The 21833-nt window shown below is 42.1% G+C and overlaps 1 protein-coding gene across 14 annotated transcripts in view; it reads right to left on the bottom strand.

Moving 5' to 3' along the window:
* The window catches only part of rims2a (regulating synaptic membrane exocytosis 2a), a 166965-nt gene that overhangs the window by 96393 nt on the left and 48739 nt on the right, over positions 1 to 21833 (bottom strand). For 5 of the 14 annotated variants that reach the window (XM_033640897.2, XM_078171969.1, XM_033640895.2 and 2 more), the window contains exon 1: positions 17121 to 17710. The exons of the other annotated variants lie outside the window; for them this stretch is intronic. In XM_033640897.2, the coding sequence (XP_033496788.1) occupies positions 17121 to 17242 (122 nt within the window). In that variant the 5' untranslated portion in view covers positions 17243 to 17710. Of the gene's footprint in view, positions 1 to 17120; positions 17711 to 21833 lie in introns of those variants that run through there. 14 annotated transcript variants of the gene reach the window in all.

Below are 21833 nucleotides of genomic sequence, written 5' to 3'. Positions count from 1 at the left end.
GGGTCTGTAAGTAATCAACACCTCAAAACTGGTGGGTAATTAACATTTTTTACCAAGTATTTGAACCTATGAGAAGATACACGTGATTGGCACTCATCTGTGACCAGACCTTAATGCTTCATCACCACATGAAAGACACTGTCATCTTAGTTCTAAAGAAACCACATAACACCCTGTGTGACGATGTGGGAAATAAGAACTGGCTTTTGACTTGCTCTGAATAAAAGATAGCTTCACTTCTATTGACTCTTTTGGCATGTCACAGTAGGAAAATATCTTTTTTTTTTTTACACATCTGTAAATGATAAAATTAATGATGACTGATTTCCATTTGGATGCTTTAATTTTAGGCTTCTGGTATTGTGTGTGTTGGCCCACTGTCACAGTGTCATGGCTTAGTGGGACACTGGTAGTGAGCCATCTGTAATATTAATACTACTATGACAAGTAACAGTGTCTGCTCTTAAATAGGCATATCAGGAAGTAACTCTTCAGTAGGTGTTTGGAAAAAGCATGGTAGAGCAAAAATATATTTGCAAGAGGCAGGAAAAAGCGACATTTGTAATTAGTGTTAATTTTGTTAAAGAAAACTATGACGTGTTGGTGGATGACCTTTTTCATGACTAAGACGAGCCTCTGATGAACTAAAAATAGACCTTGTGTAATAAAAACTATGACAAAATGTATGTTTTGTTTTCCTTGCTAAGACTAGACTAAAATATTAGTGGTGGGCTATCAAACATTCAAAATGCACAATATTTTTCACAATTTTGCATCTAGTCTGTCCGTCAAGAACAAGTATTGTCATTGATTAAATGGATTGAGGGATGTGTGCCAACCTGGTCTCATTCCAAAGTTGTTGAATACCTGTACTTGAGTGGTGACTTTCGCATCAGACAGTGATGAAAAAAGCCATCCTTTCATGTCTGCATGATACGCGGCACCTGATAGCATCAGGGGAGACACGGCTGGACAACAACGTAAGTTAAGGGGCGAAAAGCCCAATTAGGGCAAGCAGGAGGGGTGTGGATGGGTCCAACAATAAGCAACTTTCACCCTAGAGTAGAATGAATGTAAAGCTAAACCCTGTGATTTTTTTTAAACCTAGTCAGTGCTTTTGTTGCCTAAACCTAACCACGTGCGTCTTTTGGCTAAACTTAATGCTGCGTTTGTTGTTGAAGGAAAAAAATTGTGAAATCACAGTTTTGTACTGACAGAGTAAGTTTCTTTTGAAAGTGACCATATGCAAACTGTATATTTCCCAAGAAAATGGTAGCGTATTTTGAAAAGACGCAATACATGTAACAGGTTAAAGTTGACCGGGCATTCCCAAAACATCAACAACAGATACACCCGGGCTTCTTTGCACATCATATGTAGACGTGGAAAGTCCATGACCAAGCGGCGATATGTGATGTGGTCGGAGTGAGAATATGTTGTGTGTGCCGAATCCCAGAATCCCAGCGATACAGGTGATGATGTCCCAAATCAACAGCAAGTACTGTGAAAACAACATGATAGCTTCAATGCAAAAAGGGTTTTGTAAGCATATAATGTTGACTAAAATGTAGTGACTTTTTATTGACTGAAACTGGGCTTAAATGTTTTGAGTCGTTGTTGACTAAAACTAGATTAAAACTATAATGAATAAAAGGCTCAAATGTGACTAAAATAAATAAGCATTTTCATCTAAAGACTGAGAGTAAAACTAAAATAGCTGCCAAATTAACACTGCAGTATACAAAATATCCATTAAAATCCTTATCCCATGCAGGGTTGCAGAGTGCTGGAAGTCGTCGCAGCCAACTAGTTTTACCCTGGGTCCTGACTGCTTAATTCTCTTGTTTTTACTGGATATAGTCACTCCCACACATACGTATAATGTGATGCAGCATTATGTTAAAGTCCCTATAATTGAACAACAAATACATAAAGTAAAGAAGGCAGTTTTTTCATTAGGATTCAGAGTATTGCTGTGAATTATATTTAAAGGAGTAACCAGACACCAGGCTGAAAAGAACCGATTTATCTGGTTGAAAGTTTCAAGTCTGTTGCATGTGCGACTACATCCAGCATCGCTAATGGGTGTGGTCCAAAATTTGCTTTGTTGCACCTGTAATTACACTCAACAGTGATGTCACAGTGCACTGACACACCGTGGAGTATGCTGCTACATCACTGCAATTAATTAAACTACTAAAGGTCAGCAAAAGCTAAATAAGGGGTTTCAGGAAGTGATAAGTAACATATGTGTTGCATTATTTTTTATGCTTGACTACAAGTAGCACTCATGCATCATCCTGCTGTACAATCACACACACAGGTAAAGTTATGGCTTCATAAAATGAGTAAACAACAGAGTGCAACAACTATTCACAGCTTAACACTGACATCCCCCACGTGCAAACACATTACTAAGACTTTCCAGCTTAACATGAGGGAATATCCATGGAGACCCTCCCCTCCTGCCTGCTGCTGTGCTGTAGCATGTTGACTACTCAGTGTTCATCAGTCATTGTTCGTTTGTACAAAGTACTCTGTGTAGAGAACATATTGAGATTTGTAAAGCTATTCATAACCCAGCAAATTCTACTGTAACCAAACACTGGGCTGTATATCTGCACTGGAAAAATATGTCTTAAGAACTACGGTCTTCCCATCTCTTTCTGTCTCTGACACACAAGTAATTGAATGCACACGTACACACACACACTGTCTCTTTCTCTCTCTCTCTCTCTCTCTCTCTCTCTCTCTCACTCTCTCTTTCTCCACCCATGAATTTCTTCTTGGTTCTGCTAAGTATGCATTTTTCATTCCAGTGAGCAAGCTGCATTTGAAATCAAAGGCAGTGACGCTGCGCGGCTGTCTGGCTACACAGAAAGTGAGGAGGTAATGAAAAAAGCTGAGGGGTGAGTCAGAGGATGCTTTAATAATCCTTGCTGCCCAAAATAGCATCACTGGGACTGGACGGACTGACGACCCTCCTGGCAAACCAGCAGCAGTCCGGGCTGGTCTTGACTTGTCACGTCAGCCGCTCCATTTCCCCCCACACTTTTCCCCTCTCTCTCTCTTTTTCTCCCATCTCCTCTGAGTCTATTATTGTCAACAGATAAGACTGCTGCAGCACGGCACAATGTGCTAGACAGCCAAGCCCTCCCTGTACCAAATATACGACAAGACTAAGCAGGGTGAATGGGTATATGCACAGGGGACAGACAAGCTGCAGGAAGTGTGAGCCAGTCAGTGGGAAGAAGGACTATGAGGTCCCTTCACAGGTGAGCAATGTTTCTTTGGTTATTGTCCAGTCATCACTGACAAATGGTGATGGGGTCCAGGCTAAACAGCTCTTCATGTTGGGTTCAAGGTTGGGCCTCTAATGTTCCATACAACACTTTTCCATGCCTGTCCTCACAGTGTTCTGCCCTGTGCGAACAAATGGAGGGAGAAAATGAACCCGCCATCTAGTGTTACCAATGGCAATCTAACATTTCTGCACGAAACCTCTGGACTCACTTGACGTTCTTAAATTCCAAATAATAATCCTACTCCTGCTCATGCCATTTATCTTTTCAGACAAGGAGGGTATGCTTCTACAAAATTTCAGCTACATATAAATACACAGTAAAAGCTAGCAGACTGGCTTTAATGGAGCAATGTGTCATATAAAGAAAATCATAATGTTACCTTAATGAAAAGGTCTTATCCTCCATGTAGCAGCTTATAATGGGTTGTCTAAAATTTACTTAATGTACTGTAAGCATGCTAACATTAACAGTAATCTCATGTTAGCATGCTAATATTAGCATTAATCTCAACGTATGGCTTGTCTGGACAATCATTAGATGTAGAGGTATACTGTCATTAATGCTGGACAGCTGAATAATTTGACCATCTCCGGTCAGCTTATGATGCAATTCATCCAGTAGCTGTTTTGATATTTCACTCTGGACCAGAGTATCAGACCAACAGACCTGCTAATATTGCCTTCACTAGTGCCTAGAAAAATATATATAAAAAAAGCTTCTTTACCTAATTCTACATCTCATACATGTAGAGCTGACACCCCTACCACACACCAGAGAATACAATGGAGTGCAAAGAAGTCGTTAGTTGTTAGTACGGGTGTCATCATACTCTTATTTGTATTGAAGCGTTCGGTTCGAAGCTTTCAGTTCAATACAAATTACAAACCGTATGATATGTTGAACTATCCTATTACATTTGGAAAATAAAATGTTCAGCTTAAACTGTGTTTAATATAATGTTGTCAGTGCCAATGAGCTCAATGAGGCAGCCCACACCACAGAACAAGCAGCATGCTATTTGACCCCTACAACCCCAAAACAAAACATTCTGCTACAGTGAGACACACTGGGAGGCACACTATGTTAAGCTAGCTCGTTGTAAGATAGTTAGTAACGCCGTTACCAGACCAGGAATAAAAGATCCTTCGATAACCTACAGTTCTGGTGTTTAGAGCCACTTAGGTTTTGCTGTGAATTATGAGGTTGATGGTGAGAGAGAGGTGGATAAAAACACAAGTTAAAGAACAAGCCACCACGCAGCTGCAGACTCTCCGTAGCAGCTAACCCGGTAGCACAGTACCATACACGACCCCTGAGCCAAGGCACAAGCTGCTGCACAGAGAGAGACTCTTTTTAGCAGCTAAGCCAGCAGCACACACATGGTTGCACAACACAAACCCCATGAGCCAGGGAACGAGAGTTGCTACACAGCTATAGCCTGTTGTTTAGCAGCTAACGTTATCACAGCACACACCCACAACAGTGAGCAGGAACTGCTGGGGTCTGGGTAGCCGATTCGTGCTGAAAGACTAATAGGTACGTTAATGATGATGATGAAGGGGACTCCGGGGTTTTTCCGGACCTAATTGTATTGCGGACTTTTGCACAGCGGTGACCGGATCTTTGCTCTCAAACCACAAAAAAAATGTGATGGCACAACAGTCTCCTTCAATACATTATTCTATACTTTCTTTTGATTTTCACATTGGCTAGTCATCCTGTTTAATTTGTCTTCTGATTAAATCGGAACCGCTGAAACAAGTTGTAGGAAGCCTCTGCAAGTAATTGGTTGCTGGCAGACACTCTATGCCGCAATAAAATGGTTAATCAGCAGTGCCGTGCACTGTAGAGCCGATGCACTGGTGGTTACGCCAGCCTCAATAGAATATAATGTCTATAGCCTTACTGTTGTGTACAGCCTTATAGACTGAGCTGAGTAGTGATGCGCGGGTCGACCCGTAACCCGCGGGACCCACAAATGGACCTGCGGGTCGTGCAGCAGTGATTATCTGTTAAATCGGTCTGTAAATGATATTTTGACATTATTGGCTATTACTGTCATGGCATCCGAAGGTACTGATGCGTTGAGCAGATGACAGTCCGCGGTCGTTTTCAAAACACACTTGTGTCACCCACTCCAAAAGAAACTTGTTGAAACTTTAAACAATAATTTATTGCACAAAACGGGGGAAACAAACATTGACAAAAACGGTTCCATAATTCATATTAAATTCAAAAGAAAAAAGGGAATAGTGATAAAGTGGTAAAACTTGGCACTGATCCACAGCCTCAGACGGATGCGCTTAAGCATGCCGTGCGCACAAGCTCAGTTGGTAGGCTATACTATATTTTCACATTTTTAACAATGTAATTTAAAAGTTTTGATTTTTATTGATAACCTACATTTACCAACAACAAAAAGACTACATTTAGCACCAAAAAAAATATGTAAAAAAAAACAAAAAACAAAAAAAAGTAAATAAAAAAACGAATATCGAATAACAAATTTTCATAATGAATACCTACCCATAGAAACGAATATTCGAATATCTTAATATTTGGGTACAGCCCTACCGCCCACACACACAGCAAAATCTGGGGATGAAGAAAAAAGACTGCTCGAAGCAATCTCAGTTGACTGAGTGATCTCCTACTGATGATTTGAGTCTCTGACTATCAGAGGGCAGTCCTGGTATTATGCCTAGTATTGTTTGTATTTTAGAGACAATGTCAAGAGCAACCCTCTCATTTGTCTTTCTACTTTATCACCCATGGCCATGGCGTGTTGCATGCAGAGGAGACAGGTGGCTGCTCTACTCACTGACACCATCAAAAATAATACCATTCATTACAGTTAGTTTTCATATCTGATGCCAGGAGTACCCAAGTAAGACCACCTTTTCAGATGGACTTGGGCATGGATGGACGAACCATGCTCGGGCACATTACACAGCATTCACACTGATCAAACAAACTGGACTTTAGGGTCAAGTGTACACCAATCCAGATCCAGGTCTCTGATGTACTGTAAAAGCCTCCTAAGGGAAGTGGTCCTGATACTGAGGCTAACCGAGATGAAGCCTGCAGTGACTAGTATTGCTGAGTCAGAGACAAAGTCACATTCAAAGAACTGTAGACAAACTTCCCACACACCACTTGGTTTCAAAATGTAACTACTGCCAGACTCTGGCTAGAATAAACGTGTGTTTCTGAAGAAAGAAGTTTCAAGCAAGAAAGGGGAAAGGAAGACCAGAAAGACTGAGGTCCATTCATGCCCATATCATTTCTGGGCACATTATAAGCCCAGAGCAGGTTGGAGAGTTAAAGCTGGACAATACTAAAATTCCAGTCGGGTTGTGCGAAATACCTGAATGTACTTTAAATCCAATATAACTGAGCACTGCTTTGTGATGCGGTTCAGTTTACTAATGCAACATGATGAACAGTGAAACATAGTTCTGATAAAATTGCAACAGTGACAAGCTTAAGTATTTTATGAGTGTTCATACTCTGTGGCAGAGAAAACACTGAATTTTAAGTACCGCAATTACACAATGAAGAGACAACACAAGGATAACATGAGGGAGCCCACTTGACTGCTGCATTTCTATTTAAATGTGCCTTTGTTCCACAGCAGTACACACTGCATATTGCCTCTGGCAATCCAGCGCAGTTCACGTTTATCACCACAGCAGCTATTTTTAACACATCATTTATAAATTAACAATAATAATACAACCGATTACTGTACTAAAAGCTGTGTGTGTGTGTGTGTGTGTGTGTGTGTGTGAGTGTGTGTGTGGCAGGGGGCACTTCACACCTTGTGAAACCAGTTTAAAGAACATGGGGTTAGCCGTCTGCATTAATGAGATGATTCAATGCAGAAATATCACTATTAATAATAATAATGTGAAATAGTATTTACCTCTTCCTTATTGCCCCTTTCTTTTCTACAGGGTGGTCATCTGCTTGAATGTTGCTTGTCACAAACAGTGGCCTAAACTGGAAGCACAGATTGCCAGGGAAAGAAGGCATAAGCTCTCTCCAATTACATTCATAGGGAATGGAAGCCACTGCAGCCAAGTTACCCCAATGCATCTCTGTGGCTGGGCATTGGGCATAATCAAACTAATTAATAAGAGAGAGAGAGTTACTAAATAATAACTAATATGCCCAATGAATAATGAAATGTTGGGAGGATTACCATAGGAACCTAACTCACACAAACCACAAAACCCGAAAGTAAACCAGATACAGATCCCAGCTACTAGCAATTTTCCAGAAATGAGCTTTGCACGCTCATTGATAGACCTACCCCATGGCATCTAATATGAGCCTTAGCATATACTGTATTTTTAAACAAGGAGTGGTCTGTAGTGTGCAGGGAACTCTCAGTGGCAGAGTAACCTAGGCTATAAATGCCGTGTGTGCATTAGGGACAGCATTCGGACATTTTTCATATAGAAATTCAAACAAAAGCGCTCTCAATTAAGAATGTGGTGTCAGATTGGATTTACGAACACACACGTGGCCAGGAAGCACAGTCCGTCTGTCTCAATGAAGGACATAATTTACTCTTGTAAGTTAAGAAAAAAAAAAAATCACAAAAAAATTACTTGTTGGTTTTTTAAACTGTAAATAATAAGACACAACAAGGCTGATATTTAATTATCATCTGTGGTTTTAGAAAAAAATATATATAGACACTATTAAAATCCCTATATGCATTTTTGGCTATGGCCACTAGGGGGTTCAGTTAGTCCCCTGAACCAATGCAAACTCCACCTGTAGTAGCCACACAGTTTTTGTCCAACAATGTGCCAGATTAGGCGTGCAACATTTGAGAAAGTGCAGAAAAGCAGAGCAATAGGAGACGTGTACAGTGAGTTCCACTGGAGCACCCACATTTGATGATCTCATTTTGTTGATACTGTTCTGGAACTAGTTAGCAAAGCATGTTGAAATATTTCCTCTGTCAGTGACTTTCTGAAAATGCTATTTATTTCAGTGCATTTTTCAAATTAATAAACTGCTGTTCTCCCCATCTTCTCCATTCCAGTTTCGTTGCCTTTTCCTGCAAGTCTCTCTTAAGTTGAATTCAAACAGATCGGCTGCTAGAAGGCTTGCCTGGAGGCAGACAGAAAGCTGTGCATAATGGGATGACAGTGCCTCCCGAGCCACTTTCTGAAACACTTTCCTTGTCTGAGAGATGTCACTACACACATTCTCTCTCTCTCTCTCTCTCTCTCTCTCTCTCTCTCTCTCTCTCTCTCTTCCTCTCTCTCTCACTTACACACACACACACACACACACACACGCACACACACACACACACACACACACACACACACACACTCTCACACACTGAGATCAAAGAAACATTGTGCAGCTAAGTACAAGGATTGAAGAGTTTGGGAAAGCCAACAAGGAAATAGATAGGGAAGATACTTGTGTGAAAAATTAAAGAAACTCAAGTTACTTTACACAAGTTTTAGCACGTAACAAGATGTCACAAAAGATATATTTCTATTCTTTAATGACCATTTTAATACTTACTTCATTAGAGCTATGCTTTTGCTTCATTCCCCAACAATACTGGTTTGGAAAACCCAATCATACTAACAATGCAGACAGTAGGAGTTCAACAACGGCAAGATAGGAAAAAATGCTAAATTGATCATTAATAAATCGAAAATTAACTCTTCAGCATCCACTCATATTTTTCCCAGTCAAACACAACTGCAACACTACCTGTTGGAGTGTTTGCCACATTTCAAAAGATTCGTGATTTGTGACAAAGTTTCGACTTTCCTCTTCATCTGATGTAAAAGTCACTTGCTGTGTCCCTGTGTGCTCAGCAGAAAGACCTTTTCTACTGCGCTCAATGGCATTGACAAGCCAACGTCTCAATCGATGGACTCGCGGTCAGACCTTTGCAGAGCGAGCCCCAGACCAAAGGGCTGTGTGGGTTAATTGTAATTGCATAGGACAGCGTCTGTAACACATGCCCTGAGCCAGGGAGCTGAACGGGCCAGAGGGGCCTTGGTCTGAGAAAACATTTAATCTACATCTGCAGTTAACTTCAACCAGAGATGTGGGGAGATGGTGAACCTCCTTTTTATCAGCTGAATTACATTTACCCACCTTTCTGCCCTTAAATTCCTAGATTTACATACGTTGTAGAAAGTAGCACTCTGCTCTTCTGTATTATGTACAGATGGGGTCTGTCAATTATGGTTCATACAGATGGTCACAGTAATTGGGTCCTTGGTTTACATTTTTATGTACCACTGTACCAGAACCCCAAAACAGCCTTCAAACTTGAGTTAAAGTTAAACAAATGGGAACAGAAGTGTGGCGAAGCAGGCAAGAGAAGAGGAATGCTATACAATTCCGTAAGCAGGAGGACTGTGAATGGTCTTCTAACAGGATCAAGAGAGAGATATGAATAGATGGAAGGAAGCCCGGCAAGTGAGAAAGGGAAAATCTTCAAAGTCAGCTTCTTTCCTCTTCCTAGCCACCCCTGGAGATCAGATCAACTACTATCCTAAAACCTAATGAACTAGTAAACACTGGGAATTAAATGAATATTACATGGGGTTTCATTAACGCCAGCCAGCAGACTCCAAAAATAATGAACGCGAGAAGCGGAAGCGGGAGGAGACAGTTACTGGAGCTTCTTCTTCTCTGTGTTTACTCAGCATCTGCCTGCCAGAGAAGGAGGCTTTTGATCACTCCTCGGCTGGGTTCTCCTCTCCGCTGCGTGGCAGGAGAAGCCCAGGGAGGCCTCCGTGCACCACCAGGGCCGGCTCATTTGCAACACAAATGAACTGAGCTAATTGTACACGTGCGGGGAGACGGGGGAGCTGCGCACACGGTGCAATGTTTGCAAAATATGGAAATAATTAATCTCATTGAGCTTGTGAAATACCATCAGTGTTGCAAAAGAGGATTTGAGCATGGGCTGGGGATGAGACGGATGATGATAGCAATGGGCTGGATAGACGCAGATGTTTAGATTAAGCTTTTTCATTATTGCTTTATCACACAGCTTCTTCAAGTGTATTTTTGGTAATTGAATAAATTGGAGCATGAAATAGATTTGGATTTGGGGCACAGCAACAGGATTACGTGTAAAGCAGTCGCTTTCCCATTCATGAGACAATGCACGCAGATATTATGCTATCAGATCAATTGTGCTTTGGGTATGTGGTGTGGAAAGAGTAACAGGAGAATCACTAAATTACAAAAAAACAAATTCCTAGAGCATAATACTAGCACATATAGACCCTAAAATAGTCTTAAACTAATGGTGGATCTAAAATGGATTCACAGAAATTACTTGCTGTAAATGGACTCAATGACAGTGTGGCTTGAAATGTTTGTTCAGTTGTGTGGTGTGGACTCCACTGCACTGAATAACAGGGATTTAGCTAATAAAGTCCACCTCTTGACCTTTCAAAGGTCTGACCTTATAAGCCTCTTTAATCAATAAATCAAATGTAAAACAAGAATGATGATGCTGTGAAATACCTTTAGGAAGAGAGAGCCTTCAAGCTTTCAAGCTTTCAATTAGCAACTCCACTGACCATCAAGGCTAGAGGAGGATTTGTGGAATAACATATGTGCATGCACCACCACTAAGATCCTACGCTGGCCGCAAGCTACTACAGCAAAGGCAGGCAAATTTAACCCCTCTACAAACTGTTAAATGGCTACTGACATTGACAAATACCATCACACATCAAGGCATATGGTTGAAAGCAAAGCACTATCCATGCGGCGTATGCAGTTTCTCTTCCCTCTCTTGGCTATTTAAAAACAAGATGACATCAGACATCTGTTGGGGAGCAGAAAAAAAGAGTCTTTCAAGAGAAAAAAAATACCTCCTAGGGTCTGGGCTTCAAACACATGAACATATGAGTGCCGCCACATGCACTCTCACAAAGAAACACAAGGACACACATGCACACAGAGGAGCTGAGTCTCACATTTATGCCACTCTGCAGCCTTCTCTTAAGTCCATCAGTGAGTGGAGAGAGGGGAGGAAGAAGTTAAGGACCTGAGGCAAAACTGGAAGTGGCTCCTAATGCCAAACTGAAATGTAGTTTTACTGGGAGGATACTATGCCTACTGTAACTCAACCATCAAAGGTTGAGGGTCACTCACGCACTCTCACACACACACACACACACACACAAATACATGCACACATGTGCCTCTTCAGCCATTGAGGGAATCAGTCTCGCTCCATAAGCATGAAAAGAGCCCACACTATCTTTCCTTTGTTGCTCCATGACCCTTTCTGTACCTTCCTCATCCTGTTTCACTGTTGAAAATGGGCTGGTCATTTAACTTATATGTTAATGTACACCTTACTGGGTGACATCACGCTTGTCTCTGACCACAGAACCACGTTGTAGCAACCTGTAACCAAACCTCTGCAAAGACAATTTCATCTCCCTCTCTGGGCAGCAGCATTAGCAGCAGTGGCAGCAGGCCTGGGGCCGGGGACATTAGCCTGATGCTTATCTGGCTACACAGCCCACCGCTAGCTACCAGTTCTCTCTCTCTCTCTCTCTCTCCCATGCTCTCTGTTTCATCCTTCCTCCCTCGCTCTCTGTCTGATGCTGAGATATGATTTGGTGAGAGCAGAGAGGAGTTGAGCATATCGATTCAGCCTCTACTGCTGTCTCTCTCGCACTATTCATCCCCTTTTCCTCTGCGCTGCTATCATTCCAACTCTCCACTTTATCTCTCTCTCTCTATCCACTTCTTTTCTTTCTCTCTCCAGCGTGCAATCATAATAACCCCTCTCTTAGACGCCCAGGCAATAAACCAGGGCCTCCCTTCTTCCTGCGCACATCTCCCTTGGCGAGGACAAAACCAATAAAGGGCCGGCTTAATTACAGCTGCTGAGTGCTGCCAACACCCGGGTACAACACCATGGGGCTGAGGGTGGGCTGAGCGTGGGCGAGGTGTGACGGGATGTTGGGGGGGAGGTGGAGGTTGCATAAGAACTACTGAGGATACAGTTTGAGTCTCAGTCTGACTCCCACACCTAAACCCTCAAGATGCTACTTTATAGTACTCACAGAGATGAAAAAAAGAGGTGATGGTAGTCTAGAGGCTGGCTGGGAAAATGTGGGTAGGACTTGCATTCAGCGAGGCATTTAACTCTAACCAGTAGCTCCAGTGGAGGAGCTCGGTCAGCTTGATTTTGCATCTGCAAGGCCTTAACCCTTTGAAACCTGAGCAAAATGGCTTGATTTCTTTTAAAAACATGGGAAGAAGGAGATGAGCAATGAAAGAAGAAATGATCCAAAAAGTTAGCAAGAAATTATTAAAAAGACAAAATTAAAAACAAGATTAGTACAAAAAAAGCAATAAATAAAGAAAGTTAAAAACAAACAAGGAAATGACTTGGAAAAAGGGCTTAGAAAGTATAATAATTCTGTTAATTTCTCATCAAGTTGCTCATTGCCTTTTCCCCCATATTTTGGAAAGAAATCGCACCAATTTACTCAGGGCTCAAAAGTTTAAATACTTGCGGAAGGCGTCTGAAAGCAGCGCAAGAACACTGATGTTGCTTCAGGTTTCAAAGCGTTAATGTGTAACTGTGGGAATGTAAAGCAGGGCTTTGATGGAAAACAAAACATAGACTCAGTCAACCTACCCTGGATAAAGAAGGATAAATGTTATAAGCTACAATGTGGCTAATGTTATATCAAGGTGGATACACCTTAATCAACCCAAGTGTCCAGGACTGTGAAAGGACAAGGAAGGAACTGCTGTGGATCCATGTCCTTGTCTTTTGTTGTTTCTAGGTCTGCAACCTGTCTCCTCCTCCTCTCCTCCATTCTTCCTCCTAACCCTTTTCTCTTATTTTCCTCCTCTCCTTTCCCCCAGTTGTGTCACATCAACATGAATCTGGGGCTCCAGGGGTTCAGAGTCCCACAAGCTGTAGCCCGCTATGTCTGCCTCATCTACAGCTCTGTCACCATGGTGACTGATGCCTGGGTGTTCCTGTCTCCTCCTGGTACTTTCTGTCGTCCTCTCTCCGTTTTCTTTCCTTGCTTTGTCTCTTTGCTGAGCTCCTCTCACCTCACACCCACAACACTTGCTCATTGCTATGAATACAACACAGGTTGACAATAGGCTGTAAGAGTAGAAATCAGAGTACCTTGAACGGTACATGCACGAGAGGTTGGATGAGAGTTTTGAACGAAGTTAATGAAGTCAATACAGCCATATCAGTATGTCATTTTGAAATTCATTCTATGGCATAGTGCAATGGAAAACATAAGACATTGGAAGTGAAAACTTTGAATCTATTTCATGATGTCTGTGATTGTCGCTGATGCTGTATGAGTTTTTATTATGTCTAGCTATGTTCTCTGAGTGTTATGCACTTTTGTTTGTCTGGTATTTTTGATTTGTCTAGCTATGTTTCTTTTTCTTTACTCAGGTCTGTCTTGCAAAGGAGATATTGATCTCATTAAGACTACATGATTAAATAAAGGTTTTATATGTAAGTTCATATGCTTCTCTCTATTTTATTCTATTTGTTCCAGAGGCAGGACTGATTTTACACACCAAAGAGACCTAAGGCAAAACACAAGAACATGGAAACAAATGCCCAGACATGTCCAAAAATGTCTAGGTAATGAGTGCACCATCAGCTACAGGTGACATTATTACAGCCCTCTAATATTTCTGATAACAGCTTAAATCAGTGATGTATTGCCAAGAAGGAAAGATAAAGGTTTAAAACACTGCTATTCCAGTAGGTTATCTGCCTTTCAACATCACAGTAGCTTGTTAAAAAAAAATCAGGTTCATTTGATTGCTTGAACTCAAAGTCTGTTATGTAACACTGCTCTGCTAGCAAATAGTGAAAGGATGCCCACTGCACTTACAAACACACATTGCTTAACTGGCTCAATCTAGGGCTGGTACAGACAAATTAGCTGCTACAAATGCAGTGCTGAAAAGCAACTCAGGTTGAGAGAAAATTCAGGTCCCATCATTAAATTGGCTTTACAGCAATTTACAGAATATTTGGCTACAGACTCTGAGACAGTGCAGATACAATTACTGTCATTTTATCATGTTGAAATCTGCCCTAAACATAAGTAGTCCTAAAAGGTGTTAACTTGTCAAGGCAGACAAAACATTTTATAGAGAAACCGTGTCTCTGGAAAGATCAGAGATGGAAATTAACAATAAAGCAAATAAAGAATGACTTGCTTCACTCTCCTGTCTTTCTCTTACACCTTATGTAACTTTGTTAGAAATAACATCACTTGTTACATGCATCTCTTTGTCTTTTTAATTAGGCCCTGGAACCCTGCTAACATCAGGATTCACAGACAGGGAGGATACATCACCATTTCTATTGATCAAGCATTACACCTTATCATTATAGCAACCCTATCATTGGAGGGGACAAGTGAAGGGGGGGAAGGGGTGTTCCACTTCAGAGGAACGTTCAGTGTTTCCTCCAATCTGTGACTATACACACTGTACGGCACATATACACTATAGAGTGCAGAGGTGCACAGCTGCAAATCTGCTGTCACTGCAGGAGAACAATGTATGAGAATGTGGGATGAAGTAAACAGCTGTGAGTGTGAGGATGACTCACTAAAATCACACCCAAGATTGTGCGGCCCGTTTGGAATCATTAAGCAGCGGCAATATGGGTTTTATTTAATATGTTGGATTTGAAACACATTGCTGCTTTCAATACATCGCATCTATGCAGAAAATCAAATGCAGCTATTCATATCCCACTTATAGCATCACACATTTTTCAAAAGGATCATACAGGGAAAGGCTATATGATGTGTACCACAAACTCAATAATGTCCTCTCTATCGCTTTGTGCACCAGTCTGACAACAGACACACTTTGGTCTCAGGCATTTCAGGGAAGCAAGCACAAAGGGTGGGTGGGGGTAGGTGGAAGGTGTGTGCATGTGTGTGTATAAGAGGAGGGGGGGCAAGTATGGTTGCAGTTTAAATGTAGTGACCACTCAATTCAAAACCATTCAGGCCTTCTAAGAACAGATCCCCACACCCCATTAGGACCTCTCCTGACGCACACATGCATAATACATGGAAGCTGGATCTAAAAGCATACAGCCCATTAGCAGGCCTGGCCTGGGCAAAAAGAAACAGGGAGAGAGAGAAAGACAGATTCACACACAAACAGCCCTGATCGAATGGATGGCCAAGCTGGCTAGCACACACTGCTGGTTTGCAGAGAGTTGTGCTGTTGTTTTGTGCCAGTGAGTTATATCATACTACTTACAGACCCAGAAATTTGTGGACATAAAAGTTGACACTGGCATCAAGGCCCTGGAACAGTGTTAAAAGTAAAGACACACCCTCTACCACTTAGTTGTACCAATCAACCAACTATATATAACAATATAATAATTTATCAATCCTGTTGTCAGCTACTATTTAGGGGCTGTTTCTACCAGAGGAATTTGCTGAGAAGAAAAAAAGGGTAGTGATGGAAAATAAGTTCAATTTAATCAGTCAGATGTGATGATTGCTGGATCACAGTTTCCAGGCACAGAGCCCCCTGTTCAGCCCTTCCAGTGGCTGAGTGTTCTGGCCATGTAATGTGAGGTGGCAGAGAGCCCAGCAATGCTGTAAATTATTTCTGACGGTAGGGTGGGGGACAAGAGGGAAAGACTTGCAGTCCCCAGAGACAGACAGTGCATGGTGTGGAGATATGGGGCCTGCGCCTATATAGAGAAATAAAAGAGGCCTGCGTGTTCTCTCGGCCCTGCTGCTGCAGGAACGTGAGTCTGTTTGCAAGTTTGAAGCCCTTCTGCAGTCTGCAGACTGTGTCTAACAGCCATGCCTGGCCAGATGACCAGGGGCCTCTCCGTGGGGGAACGGAGCATTTAGCAGACTAATCATAATATGCTCCAATGCATCTAAGTGAGATCCAACTTCTCTCTCTCTCTCTGTCTCTCTCTCTCTCTCTCAAATACAGTAAGCCTATGTGTTGCAGTGATACTGTAGCTAATAGGTGGTAAAATACTACATTTTTTAAATGATGAAAAGTCCAAGAACAACATTTTGTAATTCATAGTAATATCTATATAATATGCATGTTTATTAATGATTGACTGCAGTTTTGTCACCATTGTATCCAAAAAATTCCTACCTGTTATGTTACTTTCCCTTGCTCCAAAACCATAATGGCCTGTGTTTGAGCATGTAGGTAGATGTGGGTGTGTAGGTGTGTGTGACTGTGTGTGTTGGTGTGTTGGGGGTGGTGTTTCCACTCATTTCCAGCTCTGGACTCTTTTAAAAATGTACATTTATCCTCTTCACCCCCTCATGTTCTCCTCTCAGGCACAGCAGCAGCAGCAGCAGAGGCAGTATAGCACACATGCTGCAGCAGCGGTGCGCTGGGGCATACGCGCACGCGCACACATACATACACGGCTACGCGCACAGCACAGTCACACCTCGGCATGGGCACAGTCTACCTAAACGGTTCATTTTAGCGCCCCCCCCCCAAACCACCACCACCCCCCTCCCCGGTAAATGTGCGCGCACGCACGCGCACACAGCAAACCGCGGCAGCATCACTGATCGGCCCCATCATCCAGCCAGGAAATATCTGCAGCAGCAACAGTACTATACTGTAGGTTGTTATTACGCAGGCTGGCTGCCGATCGATAAACGCAACAACCCCCACCCCCCACCCCCCAATATTCGTTTGACATACCAACGGGGAAGCCCTTCCTCATAAATCAGGGCATTTCTTTACAAAGGAATCACTCACCCAATGTTGCTCAACGCCTGCTCGAACAGCTCCGTCTGCAAGATGTTCTGAGGCGCCGAGAAAGCCCCGTTGAAATGTGATAAAACCGAGCTACAGAACTGACGCAATGTCTCAAACTGCATTTTCCCCCTCCGTTTTCTTTTATCCTCAGTAAATGATCACCCTTTTTCCTTTCAGCAACAATACATCCCACAGCCTGCGCTCTCTCCGGACGCCCCCCTCCACACATATACCTCCTCAGTATTTTGTTATTATTATCTCCCGGGGGCGCATTAGACGCAGAAAAGACGCCGATCAAGTTCCATATTTCTCCTGCCGCTCCTGGTAAAAAGTGTCCTTAAATGAGACGCATTTCGGGCGGGATCCTTCGGTCATAATGCTTCGGACTTGAAGCGAGAAAAATAAGGTAGTGCCGGTGCCGGTAACGAGCCTTTTCTTCTTCTCGCTGTGGCAAAAATCGCTTCTCGGTGTGCAGGAAGAGGCGAAGGAGCGCCCGAAGGAGAGAAGAAGCGGAGAAGCATCCTATACGGCAGCCAGCAGCAGCAGCATCCCTTACCGGCGCATCAGCTGCTGCCTCACATGCAACTCATATTTCCCGTCGCCTATGAAGAGCACACACTCACGCTAGCAGACGCACGTACATGCACGTACACGCACGCACAAACACACACACACACACACACACACACACACTACGGCGCTGATATGCAATTGTGCGCACTCTTTGCCATATCTCTCCATCCTCTCTCATGCACTCCTTGACGCGCACAGTACAATATAGGGGAGAGAGGCGATGCTGTCGTCAGGTTTTTTTCCTCTTATATTCCATCTCTGGCTTCAGAGCATCAGTTCCTCATCAGTAATAGCAGATGACAGTCCTAATACCTCTAAAAGGGAGTGTCTGCCTGTGAGGAAAGGGCACACATAAAAGAGGGGAGTTCCCAGGGGTTTACTTATTTCTATTTTAGTGGGTTGTTGCATGTATCTTTAAAGAGTTAAAATTAGTCGAAAAAAATTCAAGAGAGATCAAGAGAGTCCTTAAAGCTACTGAAATAAATAATCTGACATGACTGAATATTTTTACAGGACAATAGAAATGTCTTAAGTAAGTCATACAAATCTTTTTGAAGGTTTTCAATAAATTAGTTCTGTTACATGCAGATATAAAGGATCACTTTAGCAGGAAGATGCCTTGTGTATGAAGTAGGAACATAGGTAGCTATTCAATAATTAGTTAGTTAGCACAATGATGCAGACTTCATTAAGAGGAAGTGTGAGAGATGAGTGATGATAATGGCTCACAGATCTCTCTGCATAACTTCATGAAATTCTTCTGTTCCTGAAATTCATCATCAGTTACTATCCAGCCTCTTATATAAGACATTATAGTCAATTTCCCATTCACAGGTCAACTGCATCCCCAGGAAAATTCTAAATTAGCCCCTGAGATTTCCAAGCAAAGATACTACAAATCTTTACATGACACACTGCATTAATTTGAACTTTTTTTTTTTTTTGTTACAGTTGAAGGAAAATTCTTTACAACACATGAGAAAGCTATGAAAATATGAATAAAAGACCCATGACTTTAACCACCTCTGTCATATTTTTGTATTTTTCAGTTACAGGAACATATCACCCACCAAATGAATTGGCATTTTTCAAAGCAGACATGCCACATTAACGGTGGCTCTGTTCCACTCAAGTGTCCCAGTAAAGCATGACAGTGTGACAGTAAACCAGGGGCCTGAAACTGAGGCAACTAAATGGAATTAAGCTATCATTAATTAAATTATGTACACCTGTGCTTTTCCGACTGTGAAATGTCATCACAAACACCTTCCGCTGAGATGTGGGGACGTGACATGCTGCTGAAACCAGCTTTATGACTGAGTGCACAGGGCTACTATGAAAGTGATAAGTTTCAAATAAGTTCAGACTAATCATATTATCAGACAAACCACTTATTCAAAGCTAAAATTACTAAGCCGAACATTGTTACCCAACTGTCTGCTGTAAGTGCCCACTAGATTTTTAAGATTTAGTTTGTATTTCAGCTATGACCTACTGTATTTACTGTAGCTGTTGCAAATGCAGTCTTACAGTGTAAAGAACAATTATAAGGTATGCCAACCTCGAGTCTACAGGGTTTAGAGTCAAACAGAGGATTTGTTTTAAATCTTTCTCAGTGTCTGACTGCTCCTGTTGCTTGCACACTGGACTTCACTGAAAAGTTTTGGGTGTTGCAGCATCATCAGGTCATAATTTGGCAGGAAAATGTCACATTAAATGATAGGAATGATGATCAAAACAAGACAAAACTTAACTGCATGCCAATGTGAATTATTTGATGAAATTACTACTTAATTACTACTTTAAGGCTAAATGGGTTGGGGTTGTACCGAGACAGACGAGGTTAAACTACACAATGATGGGCTGGGTTGGGCTGGATGTTAAAGGGCCAGGCCAGGCTGAGTTTGTTCCTTTTCATCTTCTTACATTTCTGGCAAGCTGAAGGGCTCTGCTGTTCAGCTGAATGTGTTAAAAAATGCAGAATCTGAAGAAATTCCACCAGTGAGTATGTTCCAATCCCAGTGTAATCATTATTGTTTCATCAGCCTCACCCAACACTGCAGCTGTCCCAGCGTATCTGTGTATTCATTCAAATGACACCTCTGAGACCAAGATAAATTAGAAGCCTTCCCAAGTTATTTCTCCTTATAAATAGACTGTCAGCTTTTTCCCCTCCTTTCTTTAGCAGAACAGATCCAGGAGTTAATTTAAACATTCTTTAAGATTAATGAAAGTGGGTTTTGGTGCTTATGCAGTGGGAGTTCTATTTATGGACTCTCTGCTATCCATCATCAGCATTATCCCATGAATTTTCAGACAGCCAGTTTCCTGTTGTGTCACTGCGTATGTAGGCAATGCCAATGCGAGAATCGCTCCCCTGTACCATCTCCACCTCTCTAGCCATGCAATCAATTAATATACAGTGGCAAGGGCCTGGACTGGAACAGAAAGTGACTGGATGACTGAATGCTCGGAGCAGTCTGATCTATAGTCTGATCTATAGTCAGTCTGATCATCCATTAAAACCACCTTAAAGCAGCCAGCCATTTGAGGAGAAGATGGATAATGTACTCCAGTTGCACTGAGACACAAAATACTGTTATCCTGCATCACTCTTAAAGGTTTATAGCAGTGTAGCTTTGATTACAATTTGCAGTTACAGATGATGCTCTGCTTTTTATTGTGCTACTGTGCAGTGTGTATTCAGAGTATAGAAACATAATGGATGAGGATAACAAGGACAGCATAGGAACACAATTTCACCAAGACGGGAGAAAAATGTCTATTTTGGAGTTATAACAATGCTTCTGAGTATGTGTCATAGTTGCACAGCAGCCTCATCACACTGTGAAAGCACTGAAAGTATGTACACTTATCTCCAACACTCACTGCTGGTTAATGGGCAGGTATGTTGGATATATCCATCAAAACATCCATTTGGAGCAAAGTATCAGGCAATTAAACCAAGCACACTTTTATTCCCCAGGAGCTCTCCCATTTTTGCAGGTTCTAAGTGTTTCAAGAAGTAAATACCAAGGTTGCAATGGCAAAGAGAGGACACAGAACTAATGAGTTGTGTCTCCAAACATACTGTGGGAACAGGCTTGTGCATGCTGGTTTGTCCCTGCTGTAGACAAGTGGGGGATGTGGCCCACCAGGTGTACATTTACAAGGACAGCAGAGAATAGGAACAGGGACATGGGCTGGATTGGGATAGAGTCAAATTCACCTCCTTTGCGATTGCACCACCTCCTATAAACCTCTATGTGCGTGTACAGAATGTAGGGCTAACTAGGAGAGAGAAGTTCCCTTACAGAGTTTCACCACTGCCACTATGACCTTAGTCATTTCACTTTACAGATCACCCTTGTTGTCCCAAACTGACGACAAATTAAAACATTCTGGGGGGAAGTCTTAATTAGTCTTAATTAGCTTGTATATGACAACATATAAGTCTCGTCTAGTTTCAGTAAAGTCAAAGGCTGCACTTAACAAATGCTATGTCATTTCCCTCTGAGAGGGAGTGAACAAGTACATGAGAGAAGTTTTCTGAAATGGCTCTCTGCCTGTCTGCTGTAGAAATACATTTCTAGAGAGTGTGTAGATATCGACTATGAGCTTCTCTAAACCCCTTGGAAGAAAAAAGAGGAAGGAGCCCCCATGTGGACATCAAAGTAACTACCTTATTTGACACCAGCATCAAGAAATAAGCAGCCAGAAATAAGATTCACAAACACAGCATGTCCATATTGTCAGCGTCTGAGAGTGTGCTTCTCAGACAGGGCATTTAGTGCATATGACAAATGGAACACAATGTACTGCACTGGAATTTGACCCACTCTTGCTTTTCTACTCCAGAAGCATCTTAATAATGATCAGTATCCAAGCCTTGCAGTGCCCGAACTGGCCTACAAACATTCCTAAGGACAGGACTTTACTTCAGTTTTTAAAAATGCAGTTTCTCTCAAAAGTAAAGACAGTATGAATTCTTGCAAACACTCTTCAGCTTACAATCCTAGCAAAGTCTGGCTCACACCATCTGTGTTGATATGTGCTTTGCGCTGCATGTGTGTGTATGTGCGTGCGTGAGAAGGAGAGAGAGGGAGTGAGTGGGTGGATGACTGTTGTAGAATTGCTGAG

The sequence above is a fragment of the Epinephelus lanceolatus genome, chromosome 10 (assembly GCF_041903045.1).
Source record: "Epinephelus lanceolatus isolate andai-2023 chromosome 10, ASM4190304v1, whole genome shotgun sequence".
Taxonomy (NCBI): domain Eukaryota; kingdom Metazoa; phylum Chordata; class Actinopteri; order Perciformes; family Serranidae; genus Epinephelus; species Epinephelus lanceolatus.
Note: the sequence above shows the minus strand (reverse complement) of the source record. Positions and strands in the feature narration are given on the sequence as shown.